A 17,758-nucleotide genomic window follows, 5' to 3' on the forward strand; every position below is an offset into this window, starting at 1 on the left:
CCTCATAAAGGGACAGTGGTCAGAATTGTAAAAATTGGCCTGGTCATTGACGTGCAAACCACCCTTGGGGGTAAAGGGGTTAAAAATCCAACAGTATCATCAGCTCAAAAAAGGCAATGTGCTACCTTACTTGATAACTGTATATCTTCACAAAGATGAATTCAAGATTCTCGACAGAGAACATGTTTTTGTTATTGATATAAACTACATTGACCTGATATACTCATCCGCCATAATCTTTGGGTTTACATTTCAAAAGTTTGACTGCTGCTTTTATTTTCCTTTCTCTAGGGGGATCAAGGTGCACCTGGTTTAGATGGCATGCAAGGGATGAAGGTAAGCAAATAAGTCAGAGCCTCCAGCTGAAGAACACAATATTATAATTATGGTAGAGCTATTGTGTTGTCACTTTTAATCTGCTGTAGGGTTGATTTATTCTACGGCTTGTTTGACATTTCTATTAATGTGCTAGAAATCAGTGCATGTCCTGTCATATCATAAATGTTTAGTGTAAACTTAGTATACATATCCTGATCTTTCACCTTGATTTTCATTTTAAGTGCTTATGCAGCCAGATTAATTATTTTAATTATTTCTTCCTTATGTGTATAATTTATATACTCAAGTATCTTGCTTGTCTTACTAGGTTTACAAAAAGCATTGTTAATAAAAAAAAAGATGTAGCCTCCTACTGCCACCTTTGTAGTCTGTTAGTATTTACATTCTTACCTTCCTACCAGGTCTCCCTATGTGCCCAAGAGGCAGAGCTGTATCTGTCTCTCAGCTAATACAAGTATCTCATCTACGACTGCCCACTCTACCTAAAAACACCATTGTTAGACTCCTTCCTATACAGTCTCCAGACAAATAAATCACTGAACATAGTTTTTTCTTTCTACCATTCCTTCCACATTACCACAAAATAAGCATGGAATAAAATGTTAGATTGCACTATTTAATCCCACAGTATATAATGTGAAATAATTATATGTTTAATAGTTGCCATTATATACTATGGGTGATATAGAATCTGACAATAGCTTTCATTAATCATATACATATGGATATATTTTATCATTGGAGCTCTGGTGACAGACAAGAGAAGGAGTCAATTCTTCTAAAAAATGTATAAAAGCTGGGTGATAACTCCTTTACTTCCTTGAACTATTACTCCACCATGACCTGTAACAAGCATGTCCCATCAGACAACTATTTCAGGCATCAGCTGGATCCTAACTTTTGTGCAAGAGAAGATCAAAGGTTTTCTATACATTGTATGTGAAGGATAACAAATCCCAACTTTACCACTTGACCTCGGCCAGGTTCCATAAATTTAGTCACCTAAAAAGCTTGTAGAGCAGCATGAATATGGAGAAGGACTGTTGTCCGAGCCCAGAGAAAGATCGTCTTTCAGGAAGACCAAGGTCTGGTGCAGAAGACAATTGCTTTGGTACCGCTGTCCAAACCAAGGAAACTGGATTTGGAAACAGGAAAACCAAAACAAAAAAGTCCTCCAAGAGAAATCATATAAAAATGTGATTTTTATTAAATCGAGTTAAAACATAATTAAAAAAGGGAATAATATTATACAAAAAAGGAATGAAAGGACACGCAAACATCGGGCAGCAATGTATAACCGGTCCAAAGAGTAATGACAAATATACAAAAAATATATCAGCAATAAATCACAAAAATAGAGTCAGATGAAGAGCACAATATTTAGAATAAATAGGAAAAAGAGTACATGTGCATGTGGACCCAAAATGTTCTACAAGACTAAGTACAACTACTGTTATTCAATAAGATGATGCAGTACATAGTAAATAAAATTGCTTGAGAGCCTTGTAGCTAAGTGTTTCTCTGCACATCACAGCCTTACATAGGAAATAAAGTAAACAACAGTTCACAGCGGATATTAGGCTGATGAATAGTTACCCGAAGTCCAGACTGCCACAACATACCCCCTACGTCGTGGCAGTCCGGACTTCTGGTAACTATTAAAAAAATAATACTCGGAGGTCACCCGAGCGTGCTCGGGAAATCTCGAGCAATGAGTATATTCGCTCATCACTAAAGACGACCTCTCGAAACAAACGTGAGGTAAGAAATTACTAACATTAGCTAGTTTCAACTATAGGTTTTGAGGTTCAAATAAAGCTCTTCACAACCAATTTACAGTTCACAGTTTATTAATACCTAGTGATAAACTGTCCCTTCTAAAAATGCCAACTCTAAAAAACAAATACCAGTACATAATTGCTGTCAGGAAGGCTTCCAATTGATATAGAAACCTCAGGGAAGTCCTGTGCATGCAATGCAAATTAGTGCTATTCGCTTTTACTGCCCTTTTCTTGGAGATATTTAGGAAGAAGCATAGCCTGAGAATATATTCATTTAACAGTTTACTATTCTGATCATTAACCATGGCATTCATTTTGTGTTTTTGTTTTTATAGGGAGATCAAGGAGAAAATGGGGAGAAGGTAAGCAGTTACGGTTGCTGTTATTATAAGGCTAGAAAGATGATTTGATATGCTCACAGATAGGAATTTCTTAATAATTTTAATAATAATGGTGTTATGAGACTCTCATGAAAGGAATACAGATCCCATTGCCACCAAGCTGCCTAATGATGTTAGAAAGTAGGAGAGAAACATGGCTTGAACTCATTGCAAATTGTGGGTATCATTTAATTTGTCTTGGTCCTCAACTGAGATATTTACAAATCAGACGTTTACTACCATTGTGTTACTTGCTGCCTAATCAACTGATTTCCCATAGATAGATAGATAGACATACAAAAACAAAACCTGGCCAGCACCTCCCAAGTGTGAATAGGAGCAAGTTGTAGTGACTGCTAAATATTTATAAAAAAAAGCTTAGCAGCACTCTATGGATGCCAAGACATATAGTGTCAATGAAATAACAACTTCCAACCTCATTGTCCCTCAGTAAGATGTACTTATGGCTTATGGCTCCTCCCAATGACATGCAGGTGTTCTCAACCAATTCTACTTGCCCATTCAAATTGTAGGCTTGCAGCCCAGGAGAGACATGTTTGTCCATTATTGTAGGCTTTTTAGCCGGAAAGTGGCATGTACAGTAGGATAGGGATGGGGTATGATTGGACCCATCAGAGAAATATCACCTTGCCGTGGTTGAGGCACACATGAATTGGTCAATTTGTGTTCTAAGAACCTTCGCTTTTTTTGTAAGTACATCTTTATTAACCCATGTGGGCACATGGACTGAAAGTTTACTTTTTCTACTGAACAGTCTACTGGAGTGCTTCCTCCACTTTATTTTTCACATTGATAAAAATATGTATGGTATGGTGCTGTTCCATAATTTTTCTAAATAGATATATAGACAGAGAGACAGAGAGTCAGACAAACATATGAACTCGAGATAGATAAATAAAAAGATACAGTGTCTTGCAAAAGTATTCACCCCCTTGGTATTTTTCATGTTTTGCTATCCTACAACCTTGAATTTCACTTTTTTTATTGAGAGTTTGCATCAGTTCATGGAAAGAACATGCATACAACTATGAACATTTGGTTTTCTTTTTTTTTGTGAAGCAAACAACAAATAGGACAAAATTACTGAAAATTTCAGTGTGCATACCTATTCACCTCCTCTAAAGTCAGTACTTTGAAAAGCCTCCTTTTGCAGCAATTACCACTGCAAGTCGCTTGGATAAGTCTATTTGAGCTATCCACATCTTGCCACTGTGATTTTCGCACATTCCTCAAGGTAAAACTGCTCCAGCTCCTTTAAAGGGAACCTGTCACCCCCAAAATTGAAGATGAGCTAAGCCCACTGCCATCAGGAGATTATCTACAGCATTGTGGAATGCTGTAGATAAGCCCCCGATGTATCCTAAAAGATGAGAAAAAGAGGTTAGATTATACTCACCTGGGGGTGTTCCGATCCGATGGGCGTCGCGGTCCGGTCTGGGGCCTCCCATCTTCTTACGATGATGTTCTCTTCTTGTCTTCACACTGTGGTTCCAGTGCAGGCGTACTTTGTCTGCCCTGTTGAGGGCAGAGCAAAGTACTGCAGTGCGCAGGCGGCAGGAAAGGTCAGAGAGGCCTGGCACTTGCACACTGCAGTACTTTGCTCTGCGCTCAACAGGGCAGACAAAGTACGCCTGCACTGGAGCCGCAGCGTGAAGACAAGAAGAGGACATCATCCTATGAAGATAGGAGGCAGCGGACCTGGACCGCAACGCCCATCGGACCGGACCGCAGTGGGAACGCCCCTGGGTGAGTATAACATCTTTTTCTCATCTTTCAGGATACATCGGGGACTTATTTACAGCATTACAGAATGCTGTAGATAAGACCCTGATGCTGGTGGGCTTAACTCATCTTCGATTTTGGGGGTGACAGGTTCCCTTTAAGTTAAATGGTTTCCTCTGGTACAGCAATCTTCAAGTTTGACCACAGATTCTCAATTGGATTAAGGTCTGGGCTTTGACTAGGCCACTCCAAAACATTTGCATGTTTCTAAATAAACCACTCAAGTGGTATGCTTTGGGTCATTGTCTTGTTGGAAGGTGAAACTCTGTCCCAGTCTCAAATTACAGTCAGACTGAAACAGGTTTTGGTAAAGAATATCCCTGAATTTCGCACCATCCGTCTTCCCCATGACTCGGACCATTTTCCCTGTCACTGCTGCCAAAAAACAGCATGATGCTTACACCCTCATGTTTCATTGTGTGGATGGTGTTCTTGGGGTGATGAGCTGTGTTGGTTTGATGACATACATAGCGTTTACTTTGGTGGCCAAAAAGTTAGATTTTCATCTCATTTGACGATAGCACCTTCCTCCATACATTTGGGGAGTATTCCACGTGCCTTTTTGCAAACTCAAAACGAGGCTTATAATTTTTGTGTGTAAGTAAAGGCTTTTTTTTCTCTCCACTCTTACATAAAAGCCACTTCTATGGTGTGTACAGCTTATTGTGGTCGCATGGATAGATACTCCAGTCTCTGCTTGGGGCTTGGGAACTCTCCATCTCCTTCAGGGTTACCTAAACACAGGGTTTCTGTGTTGCCTCTCTGATTAATGCCCGGGCTGAGAGTTTTGATGGGTGGCCCTCTCTTTGCAGATAGGTTGTGGTGCCATGTTCTTTCCAAGCCTGACTTTCCAATACCTCCTTGGTATTCATGGTGTTGTTTGGTTAGTGGTGCCTCTTGCGTTTTGGTTTTGCAGGCTCTGTTACCTTTCAAAAAAGGTGTGTATACACTGACAGACCATGTAACACTTAGACTGCACACAGGTGGACGTCCTGTCACTAAGTATGTGACTTAGGAAGGGAATTGCTTGAAATTTTTAGGGGCTTCATCACAGAAGGGGTGAATACATATACACTTGCCAATTTTAAAATTATATGATCCCATAAATTTAATTTATGGCTATATTTTTCTCCCTTTACTTCACCAACTTAGACTATTTAGTGCTGATGCATCACGCACAAATCGGAATACAAAAATATTTAATCACAGGTTGTAATGTAACAAAATAGGTAAAAAGCCATGTGGGATGAATTATTTTGTAAGCCACTGTAAATAGATAGATAGATTTTTAGATAGATAGATAGATAGATAGATAGATAGATAGATAGATAGATAGATATAGTTTGGAAAAGAAGGCAACATGAAAATTTCAAAATGGTCATACCAAAGCCTTGAGATCATTCAGACACTGATTCAAACTTTGATTTGCTTCTATGACCTTTTATTAAATGGACTGTGTGGTTACCACCATCCACAAGCTGTGAACAATGGATATATTGTTTTTTATTCATTCTTTAATTCTCGGGTAGCACTAAACAACAGTCTTGCCAAATGAATATTCTAATGAAGATTATATAGCATTTTGATAATGTAGTTGTAATTTACTAGACAATACAAACAAGCCACTACATAACACGCATATATATTGTGCTGTGCATTCCAAGTTTGTAATGTTCTGTCTTTTAGATGAAAGCAGTATCATATGTGTCTTTTTGAGTTCAATGTTAGATCTGACAAATAATATATCATAATTCAGAATATTGTGTATAAAATTACACCAAAATGATTAATCAAAAACATAACATGTACAGTACAGACCAAAAGTTTGGACACACCTTCTCTTTTAAAGATTTTTCTGTATTTTCATAACTATGAAAATTGAACATTCACACTGAAGGCATCAAAACTATGAATTAACACATGTGGAATTATATACTTAAGAAAAAAGTGTGAAACAACTGAAAATATGTCTTATATTCTAGGTTCTTCAAAGTAGCTACCTTTTGCTTTGATGACTGCTTTGCACACTCGTGGCATTTTCTTGATGAGCTTCAAGAGGTAGTCACCGGGAATGGTTTTCACTTCACACGTGTGCCTTGTCAAGTTTAATAAGTGGGATTTCTTGCCTTATAAATTGGGTTGGGACCATCAGTTGTGTTATGCAGAAGTCGGGTGGATACACAGCTGATAGTCCTACTGAATAGACTGTTAGAATTTGTATTATGGCAAGAAAAAGCAGCTAAGTAAAGAAAAATGAGTGGCCATCATTACTTTAAGAAATGAAGGTCAGTCAGTCCAAAAAATTGGACAAACTTTGAAAGTGTCCCCAAGTGCAGTTGCAAAAACCATCAAGCGCTACAAAGAAACTGGCTCACATGAGGACCGCCCCAGGAAAGGAAGACCAAGAGTCACCTCTGCTTCTGAGGATAAGTTTATCCAAGTCACCAGCCTCAGAAATCGCAGGTTAACAGCAGCTCAGATTAGAGACCAGGTCAATGCCACACAGAGTTCTAGCAGCAGACACATCTCTACAACAACTGTTAAGAGAAGACTTTGTGCAGCAGGCCTTCATGGTAAAATAGCTGCTAGGAAACCACTGCTAAGGATGGGTAACAAGCAGAAGAGACTTGTTTGGGGCCTGGGCTAAAGAACACAAGGAATGGACATTAGACCAATGGAAATCTGTGCTTTGGTCTGATGAGTCAAAATTTGAGATCTTTGGTTCCAACCACCGTGTCTTTGTGCGACGCAGAAAAGGTGAACGGATGGACTCTACATGCCTGGTTCCCACCGTGAAGCATGGAGGAGGAGGTGTGATGGTGTGGGGGTGCTTTGCTGGTGACACTATTGGGGATTTATTCAAAATTGAAGGCATACTGAACCACCAAAGCTTCTTGCAGCGGCATGCTATTCCATCTGGTTGGCGTTTAGTTGGACCATCATTTAATTTTCAACAGGACAGTGACCCCAAAGACACCTCCAGGCTGTGTAAGGGCTATTTGACCATGATGGAGAGTGATGGGGAGCTACGCCAGACCGGAACCCAATCAAGATGGTTTGGGGTGAGCTGGATCGCAGAGTGAAGGCAAAAGGGCCAACAAGTGCTAAGCATCTCTGGGAACTCCTTCAAGATTGTTGGAAGACCATTCTCGGTGACTACCTCTTGAAGCTCATCAAGAGAATGCCAAGAGTGTGCAAAGCAGTCATCAAAGCAAAAGGTAGCTACTTTGAAGGACCTAGAATATAAGACATATTTTCAGTTGTTTCACACATTTTTGTTAAGTATATAATTCCACATGTGTTAATTCATAGTTTTGATGCCTTCAGTGTGAATGTACAATTTTCATAGTCATGAAAATACAGAAAAATCTTTAAATGAGAAGGTGTGTCCAAACTTTTGGTCTGTACTGTACGGCTCAAGAATCTCATATGTATTGTGAAAAAAAAAAACAGATACTAATATTAGTAAACATGAAGCCAAGTTCACAGTAAGTTGGATTCATTTTCTGCAATGTTTTTTTCCTGCAGGGTGACATGGGGGAAAGTGGTCCCAAAGGTGAACTAGGAGAAAAGGTAATGCTCCTGCTTTCTTAAAATCTTGTTTGATCATATCAAAAGCGTATACACCTTGTTAACTATATGACCAACATTACAGGTCATATATCTAATCACATATTTCACTGTACAGTTAGAAATATTAGCTTTAATGTAGGTACTGTTGCTCCATTTTTCATCCTTCTGGAGGAAAGCTACACCCTATAATTCATAAGGAGAACCAATACATTCCATAAAAGTCAAGCAGAACACAAAGAATACAGCAGAATAGATAATTATAAAATATTCTCAGTTATCCAGCTGGCTTAAGCACCCCATACACATTAGCCTAATGTGTATCAGAGTCCTGGACAGTATATTTTCTCAGGAAATTTAAGGATATGACATGTCAAAATTGGATTACCGATCCTTTTTTCTTCCTGAGATAAGGCTCTGCCAGATATAAGGCAGCGGCTTGCTGTTAGAGAACACAAGACCTCTCAATAGAGTGAGCAGTCATATGTATGAAAGAGCTGGCCAAGATAGCTGTGGCCGAACGATTAGGCAAACCATTGTTTGGCTGACAATTAGTGCGTGTGGGGCTTTAATCTATACCAGTCTAAAAAATGAAAGTTGCTCTGTGAATGGATGCCATAAGCAACAAGGCTGGTGTTTCTTTTAGACTGTTGTGATAGTGTAATGTAACAAAAATACTGTTATTCTTAAATTTGTTCTTATAAAAATAATTTTTGCAATATAAGAAAAAATATAGAAAACAGAATGCAAAATTGCTAATGATGTACAAAGTTAATACAGTCTGTGTGACAAGGAACACATTATCATCCAGTGCTGTCCTGTTCCACAACTGCAACCCCCTGGAGTGCCTAGAAGTACAAGGTGTTCAGTTCTCATAGACATAGCCAAGGTAGGGAAGGTTGAAACCTGACCACCACTGAACAATGTACAGAAGTGAAAACATCAAGACTGGGCCAAGAAATAGCTGTAGATAGATTTTTTTAAAGGGTTTTATGGACTGATTAGATGAGAGTGACTCTTCATGGAACAGATGGATGGGCCCGTGGCTGGATTAATAATGAGCACAGACGTCCACTTCAGCTTGCAGCAAGGTGATTGTGGGGTACTGCTACTATGAGCTGACATTATTAAAGAGTAGCTAGGTGGACCTTTTTGGATTGAAGATGGATTAATTTCTTTAAGCAGCAATACAGGTAAAAGTCTGCTTCTTTCAAGAAAACCATGATTTTTATGCAGGACAATGCTCTATTACATGCACCAAAGTCTCCAGTAGTCACTAAAGGCCTTAGAGAAGAAAGAATAATGACATGGTGTGATGACACTGTGATTATTCCTAGTTATGCCAGACATATTATTCAGTAGGCCCAGGGACATGTGCTATTGATCATATAAGACATTACAGACCAGCAGCCTGGGAACCATGGCTCCAACCTGAGGAATACAGATTTGATTTACTGTCCATCACTGAACCTATGGTGATGTTTAGAGAACCCAGGTTTGGACAATCAGGTCACCTGGCCACATACCTTAGTGGACTGTCAGCTTCCTAAGATTACCTCCTCACTGTGGGTGCCCACCAAAAGCAGGGTACCACTGGTTTGGGTAGTTGGCCCTGGAAGCACTGAAGTTGCAAATGTTTTAATTCCTAGTTAGCGAATGGAAGGATGAGACTCTGTCATTAGCAATTTGCACCATGTACTTGATGGAACTGTGCTATATGTTATTGACTGTTGATGGTTCAATAAAGTATTGCCACACCCTGTGGTGTCTGAGTAGTATTCTGCCCAAGAAGAAGGAGAGCGGGCGTTCAGTGGGATGAGCCCTGGTCCATGTGTTCCTTCTAAAGACAGCGAGGCCAGTGGACGAAAGCACACACATGACCCCTTCCTCACTTTGAAACCCTATTCAAATCATGAGGGCCATTCTTAAATGAGAGTTTTACAGTGAATGAAAACAGTCCACTTCTCAGAGCAGTGTTTGAGAGATTGGGGTTGGTGCTGCCTAAAAAGTTGAACGTCAACAGATTAGAAAACTGACAGACTCCAATGATGGAAAGCTTATGGCTATTACTGAAAAGAATGGTGGCTATATTGGTCAGGTCACTGATATTTTTCTAAATGTCACAAAAGTATTTTTGTACAATTTTAGTTTCCTCTGTGTTTGGGCGACTGAGGCACAGTAGCCCTGTTCATGTATAAATTGCATGAGCCGTTGAGCTCAGTGATTGGCTAAGCAATTTTAGCAACTATTAGATCAAATATGGCATTTTCATGCTTTCAACAAAACATCTGTTAGAAGAAGTTTATGACACTATGAATTACTTTAGAATGTTGTTAAATAATGGTTAAAAGAATTGTTACAACGAACAGATGGCTTATGCAATGAAGTAGGTTGTTTCAGGAGGAGTTGGCTTTTTGCTCATCTAATATATAAATATCTCTTTGTTATATTGCATTTTTTCAACTTGGGAGCCTGTGGGTCTTGGATAATCAACGGATGTCATCCTTGAAAGGCATCCATCCATGCTATGAAGTAAAATAAAGTAGATGTCAAACACATACGTTTGTCAAAAATAAGTAGACTTGGATGGCATCTATCAGACATAGATATTGGTTTGTCATATTTACCATCTCGCTCCATACATCTTGGGATATATTGGCTTTCGAAACAATACACATCTATAAGTTTGGTAAAGTAGGCCAGAATCTCTAACCCTGGATGAAGATAAATTTAGCCTTGAATTGTAGAATCTGATGTCCAAATTCAAAGCTGCTGCATGTGCTTGTCCTGGATCTGTAATATAAGATTGACAAGGCTACAAAACACCCTTTTGATGATATGGAAAACAATCCTGAAGTGTCTTGGACAATATGACAAAGAAATAGAACTAATGTAATTACCCACAAATGTCTTCTAAGACATTGCATCACTTATCCCTGTTTAAAAAGCAACTGAACATCTTGATGTTGTTATGAACTGTGGAAAACAATAATACAAGATGTTGATTAGATTTGCAAAAACTCCATTCTACAAAATAGCTTAACCTCGATTATAGCGAAAAAGCCACGGTTTGCAGAAACCAACTCCTAATATTAATCTCAGAAGAACGTTTTGTTTATGCTTGACAGCATGCTGCCAAGAACGATGATTTCTAAGAAAGCGTAAAAATAATTTTAACCCTACAAACAAGCATTTTGCTCTTTTGTTCTGATTAGACATCCAATTATAGTGAATGCGAATGCCTAATATTAGTCCAGTGTAAATGCAACCTAAGCTAATTTTTTTCTTTTTTTTTCTATTCAAATATTCAAATATGACTTTTCCCCAAGCAAGATTCTATATGGTCATGGTATGAATGGCTGGTAAATTGCTAAAAAATCTTGTTTATTAAACTCAGTATAACACAAGTTTAGAGGCCAGTGTTTCTAATTTAATCCCTTCATCACCTTGCAATTTTCCATTTTTGTGCTTTTGTTTTTTCCTCCCCTTACTCAAAGAGCCTTTTTGTTTTTCCGTCCCCATAGCCATATGAGGGGTTGTTCTTTTGCAGGACGACTTATAATGTTGAATAACACCTTTCATTGTATCATGTGATGCACTGGAAAGCCGGAAAAAAATCCAAGTGCATTGAAGTAAAAAAAAAAAACTACAGTTGCACAATTGTTTTTTATTTTTTATTTACCATGTTCACTATATGGTAAAACTGACCCAGCAATATGATTCCCCACGTCTGTATGAGTATGAAGATACCAAAGATGTAATTTTTTTATTAAAGTGCTGAATAAAAACTCTGAAATTTGTAACAAAACATTTTTTGCTTATGTTGGCATTTTCCAAGACCCAAAATGTTTTAATTTTTCGGGATCTGGAGCCGTGGTAGAGCTTATTTTTTGTTTGCTGAGCTCACATTTTTATTTATACCATTTTGGGATAGATACGATAGCCTCTCATTGCATTTTATTGCAATGTTGCAGCTGCCAAAAAAACATAATTCTGGTGTTTTGATTTTTTTTCTCATTACCGATTGGATTCATTTATTTTGTATTTTGATAGAACAGACTTTTACAAACACAGTGATACCAAATATGTGTATTTAAAAAAAAATATTATTAAATTATAGTATTATGTTTTATGGGGCAAACGGGTAATTTAACTTTTGTATTACTTTTTTTATATTTTCCATATTTTTGAAAACTTTTTTCTCATCTTTCACTATATTTGCTAATCCTCTTAGGGGACTTGGATCTTCAATAGTCTTATCATTTGACCTATGCACAGCAGTGTATCAGCACTGCTATATATAGCATAAATCATGATCTCCTATGACCGCTGGTCATGGGCTGGCATTCACAGGAAGATCAGAATGACAAGCACGGTAGTCATCAGCAGACATCGTTCGATCACGTGATGGGTGCACCGATGGCCAGGGTGACTAACCCACTTCCCACCGACGCTTGTTAAATGCTGCAATGATTAACTGTGGGATTTCACTGGTTAACAGCCATGGGAGGAGCACCGCAACTGTTAGGCCGGGGTCATACTAGAGAGGAATACGGACATATGAGAGGCACAAAAACAACACATTGCACTCGGACCAATGTTTCTCTATCGGGCAGCTCCTATCTGCCGTATATTTCTCTGCCGTATTTTATGGTCTGAGAAAATCGCAGCATGCTGCCTTTGTCACCGTATTGCGCAAAAAATCCGCCAATGAAAGTCTAAGGGGGCGAGACATTGACACACACACACACACACACACACATATATATGTATATATATATTTTATATTTAATTCAGAGCTGGATAGCAGAAAAACTGGTAATTCAATTGCCGGCTTTTGCTATCTCCTTATCAAACCAGACAGGATATGAGACATGGTTTACATACAGTAAACCATTTCATATCCATTATATTTTTACATATTCCTCACTAATAATGTTAGAATTAATGTTAAAATTTGGGAGCTCTAGGTGTTAAAATAAAGGGTTAAATCACGGAAAAAAACTGGCGTGGGCTCCCGCGCAATTTTCTCTGTCAGAGTGGGAAAGCCAGTGACTGAGGACAGATATTAATAGCCTAGAGTGGGACCATGGTTATTGCCCCCCCCTGGCTAAAAACATCTGCCCCCAGCCACCCCAGAAAAGGCATATCTGTAAGATGCACCTATTCTGGCACTTGGCCACTCTCTTCCCACTCCCGAGTAGCGGTGGGATATGGGGTAATAAAGGCTTAATGTCACCTTACATTAGCAAGGTGACATAAATCCTTTATTACCCCATATTCCACCGCAATTGAATTACCGGCTTTTATGCTATCTAGCTCCGTATTAAATATAAATATATATATATATGTGTCACACTGACATATATATATACAGTGGGGCAAAAAAGTATTTAGTCAGTCAGCAATAGTGCAAGTTCCACCACTTAAAAAGATGAGAGGCGTCTGTAATTTACATCATAGGTAGACCTCAACTATGGGAGACAAACTGAGAAAAAAAAATCCAGAAAATCACATTGTCTGTTTTTTTAACATTTTATTTGCATATTATGGTGGAAAATAAGTATTTGGTCAGAAACAAACAATCAAGATTTCTGGCTCTCACAGACCTGTAACTTCTTCTTTAAGAGTCTCCTCTTTCCTCCACTCATTACCTGTAGTAATGGCACCTGTTTAAACTTGTTATCAGTATAAAAAGACACCTGTGCACACCCTCAAACAGTCTGACTCCAAACTCCACTATGGTGAAGACCAAAGAGCTGTCAAAGGACACCAGAAACAAAATTGTAGCCCTGCACCAGGCTGGGAAGACTGAATCTGCAATAGCCAACCAGCTTGGAGTGAAGAAATCAACAGTGGGAGCAATAATTAGAAAATGGAAGACATACAAGACCACTGATAATCTCCCTCGATCTGGGGCTTCACGCAAAATCCCACCCCGTGGGGTCAGAATGATCACAAGAACGGTGAGCAAAAATCCCAGAACCACGCGGGGGGACCTAGTGAATGAACTGCAGAGAGCTGGGACCAATGTAACAAGGCCTACCATAAGTAACACACTACGCCACCATGGACTCAGATCCTGCAGTGCCAGACGTGTCCCACTGCTTAAGCCAGTACATGTCTGGGCCCGTCTGAAGTTTGCTAGAGATCATTTGGATGATCCAGAGGAGTTTTGGGAGAATGTCCTATGGTCTGATGAAACCAAACTGGAACTGTTTGGTAGAAACACAACTTGTCGTGTTTGGAGGAAAAATAATACTGAGTTGCATCCATCAAACACCATACCTACTGTAAAGCATGGTGGTGGAAACATCATGCTTTGGGGCTGTTTCTCTGCAAAGGGGCCAGGACGACTGATCCGGGTACATGAAAGAATGAATGGGGCCATGTATCGTGAGGTTTTGAGTGCAAACCTCCTTCCATCAGCAAGGGCATTGAAGATGAAAAGTGGCTGGGTCTTTCAACATGACAATGATCCAAAGCACACCGCCAGGGCAACGAAGGAGTGGCTTCGTAAGAAGCATTTCAAGGTCCTGGAGTGGCCTAGCCAGTCTCCAGATCTCAACCCTATAGAAAACCTTTGGACGGAGCTGAAAGTCCGTGTTGCCAAGCGAAAAGCCAAAAACATCACTGCTCTAGAGGAGATCTGCATGGAGGAATGGGCCAACATACCAACAACAGTGTGTGGCAACCTTGTGAAGACTTACAGAAAACGTTTGACCTCTGTCATTGCCAACAAAGGATATATTACAAAGTATTGAGATGAAATTTTGTTTCTGACCAAATACTTATTTTCCACCATAATATGCAAATAAAATGTTAGAAAAACAGACAATGTGATTTTCTGGATTTTTTTTTCTCAGTTTGTCTCCCATAGTTGAGGTCTACCTATGATGTAAATTACAGACGCCTCTCATCTTTTTAAGTGGTGGAACTTGCACTATTGCTGACTGACTAAATACTTTTTTGCCCCACTGTATATAGACTGTATATATGTTATCACGAATATTTAAGCCCATGGATCCATTCTATGTCCATTTTGCAAGCCGGCGAGAAAATCTCGCTGTACGGATGCTATACGGAGGTTTACATGCGCAAAATACGCAGCTACACCTTGCCTACGGATGACATACGGATCACTGTTCAGGGAACATTTCTACGTATTTGGTCTGTAAGAAACGGACTGTATTTTTATACGTTGTGTGTGACACCAGCCTTAAAGTTAAATGACTGCTAATTAAAGCAGGAATGATGTGGCTCGGACTTGACCTTTGACATAAATATATGTCAACGGTCATGAAGGGGTTAAAGAGGTTGGCCATTTTATTTTAAGAAACATCTTGGGAGCATTGTTTTTAACATTTTCTAATGCATAAGTATTACAGGATCTCCTTTTACGCTTGTTAATGCAGAAATATATGTATCTATGACATATACAGATATTCTCCCTTAAAAGTAACTCCTTATTAGAAATGGGCAAATCTTTGAAAATTTGAATTCACTGAATTTCCCCCAAAAAATTGATTTGGGTTGAATAATTTCATTCAAATCTTAATCCTGGTAAGATTGTAATTGCTTAGAAAATTCACATGAGGGATAGAACCTTGCCAATCATAAGAGCTTATACTCCATAACAGGGAGAGAGGACCTAGTTTATCATAAGAACTTACACTGTACAGAAAGAGAAAGAAAGAGGGCCCACTGACCATAAGAACTTACACTCTACAAGACAGAGAGAGATAGAGAGAACCCTGCTGGCCATAAGAGAATAACCTCTACAGGAGAGAGAGTGAGGACCCTGCTGACCATAAGAGCTTAAACTCTACTGGAGAGAAAAAGAGAAGACCCTGCTGACCATAAGAGCTTAAAATCTACTGGAGAGAAAAAGAGAAGACTCTGCTGACCATAAGAGCTTACACTCTACAGGAGAGAGAAAGAAAGAGAGAATGAGGACCCCGCTGATCACAAGAGAATAATCTCTACAGGAGAGAGAACCCTGCTGACCATAACAGCTCATACTCTACATGAAAAAAAGAGAGAGAGCCATGCTGACCATAAGATCCCACACTTTATAGGAGAGAGAGAAAGTTGACCTTGCTGACCATAACAGCTTATTTTCACAGCATAGACAATTGTCTTACGATACGAGATCTGCAGCATCTGAAACAACAGATACTGGAAGCCTGTACTAGCATTTCTTCTGCGGTGTTGCTATTAGTGTGTCAAAAGTGGGAGAAGAGGGTTGCATTGACAATCCAACACAATGGGCAGCACTTTGAACACATTTTGTAAGTGGTCATAAACTTGTACATAACTCATGAAAGAATAAAGTTATGTTAAAACCAAGCACACCATTGTTTTTCTTGTGAAATTTTCAATAAGTTTGATGTGTCAAATGACCCTCTTCCCATTGTAAAAAATAAAGTTGGATCCAAAATGTCCAACTTCAAAATGGCCACCATGGTCACCACCCAACTTGAAAAGTTTTCGCCCTCCCATATACTAATGTGCCACAAACAGGAAGTTGATATCACCAACCATTATCATTTTATTTTGGCGTATTCATATAAATGGCACAACCCTGTAGAGCAGGGGTGGGGAGCCTCAGGCCCCAGGTCCATTTACGGCCCTCCATGACCTTTTATCAGGCCCCCAAGCAGATTCTCATGGACCGCATTCTTGGGCAAGGAGCTGTATTTTGATTGCCACCAGCTCATTAATTTCTTCTTGCTCTGTTCATTACTGAACATTGAAGGGCATGCAATGAAAGATAAAATCCTGAAACTAGTGCCAGAGTCAGGATGTATTTTGTGGGCAGAGTTTGAACTGGCCCCCGAAGGATGGAGTAAATATCCAAATGGCCCTTCGCAGAAAAAAGATTCCTCACCCCTGCTCTAGAGAGAAACTTACCCAGTAATGCTGGAGAGGGAAAATGACTCTGCTAAACAAACTGTGCTCCACTGGGAACTGCTGATCTATGGTAGCCCAAGTACTGACCACCACTGTACAAGGTATAATAATCCACCAAATGTCGTAGCTGAGGGAATTATAGAAAGGCACACTCAACAAGGCAAAATTATGTTAGCCTGCTCTCTGATGCTTAAGCATTATGGGAAATGGTGATGATGAGCTACTTTTTTTGTGACCTGTGCATCGAATCTCAAACTGCTTGAATTAATGTGAAACTGGGTGGATCAATCCACGCATCTCTATGCCTTATATCTCTACAGTTTGTGAAACTAGAGGCTTTTGTATATATACTAAAACCCCACAGAAGCCTGTGGGTACTTTATTATACCTCCGTACAACTTTGAGGTTTTACTGAGTCATAATATGGCCTCGTGTATAAGGCTGTAAAGACATTATTGTGGTTCATCATCAAATTGATTCATAATTAACATAACTTTCACTTATATGATATGATACATGTTACTTCCCTCTTCATTTGTGGAACTTGTCTTTAAAGGGAATCTGCCAGCTGATTCATGCTGCCTGAACCAGAGTGTGGCTGCACTATTGCAGTCGAGTATGTTTTACTCTGAATAGTTGCTGCGTTTTTTAGAAAACATACTTTGGCAAACCTACCAGGGGCTAAGCATCTTGCATGACTTTTCCGAAGCAGGACCCCGGCGGCTTCTCCTTATTCCCCTTGATTGACGGGTCTCTCAATATACACACACATAACATATGCTTTCCCTGAAATGCTGCAGCAATTCATAATACAACATACATGACTGCAATAATGCATCCATTGTCTGATACAGGATGCCGGTGGTTCGGGCAGCATGAATCTAATTACATCTTCCCTTTAAACCAAGTAAGCTATGTTTAAAGACATATATTGAACCTTATAGAATTATTTCCAGCTATATTTTGTACTAA

At 39.3% G+C, this 17,758-nt stretch overlaps 1 protein-coding gene across 1 annotated transcript in view; it reads left to right on the top strand.

The window, feature by feature from the left end:
* The window catches only part of COL25A1 (collagen type XXV alpha 1 chain), a 675,823-nt gene that overhangs the window by 481,084 nt on the left and 176,981 nt on the right, over window positions 1-17,758 (top strand). The window contains exons 13-15 of the mRNA XM_069743865.1: window positions 292-336; window positions 2,456-2,482; window positions 7,832-7,876. Coding sequence (XP_069599966.1) covers window positions 292-336; window positions 2,456-2,482; window positions 7,832-7,876 — 117 coding nt within the window. The remainder of the gene's footprint in view (window positions 1-291; window positions 337-2,455; window positions 2,483-7,831; window positions 7,877-17,758) is intronic.

Source organism: Ranitomeya imitator, chromosome 1 (assembly GCF_032444005.1).
Source record: "Ranitomeya imitator isolate aRanImi1 chromosome 1, aRanImi1.pri, whole genome shotgun sequence".
Classification (NCBI taxonomy): Eukaryota; Metazoa; Chordata; class Amphibia; order Anura; family Dendrobatidae; genus Ranitomeya; species Ranitomeya imitator.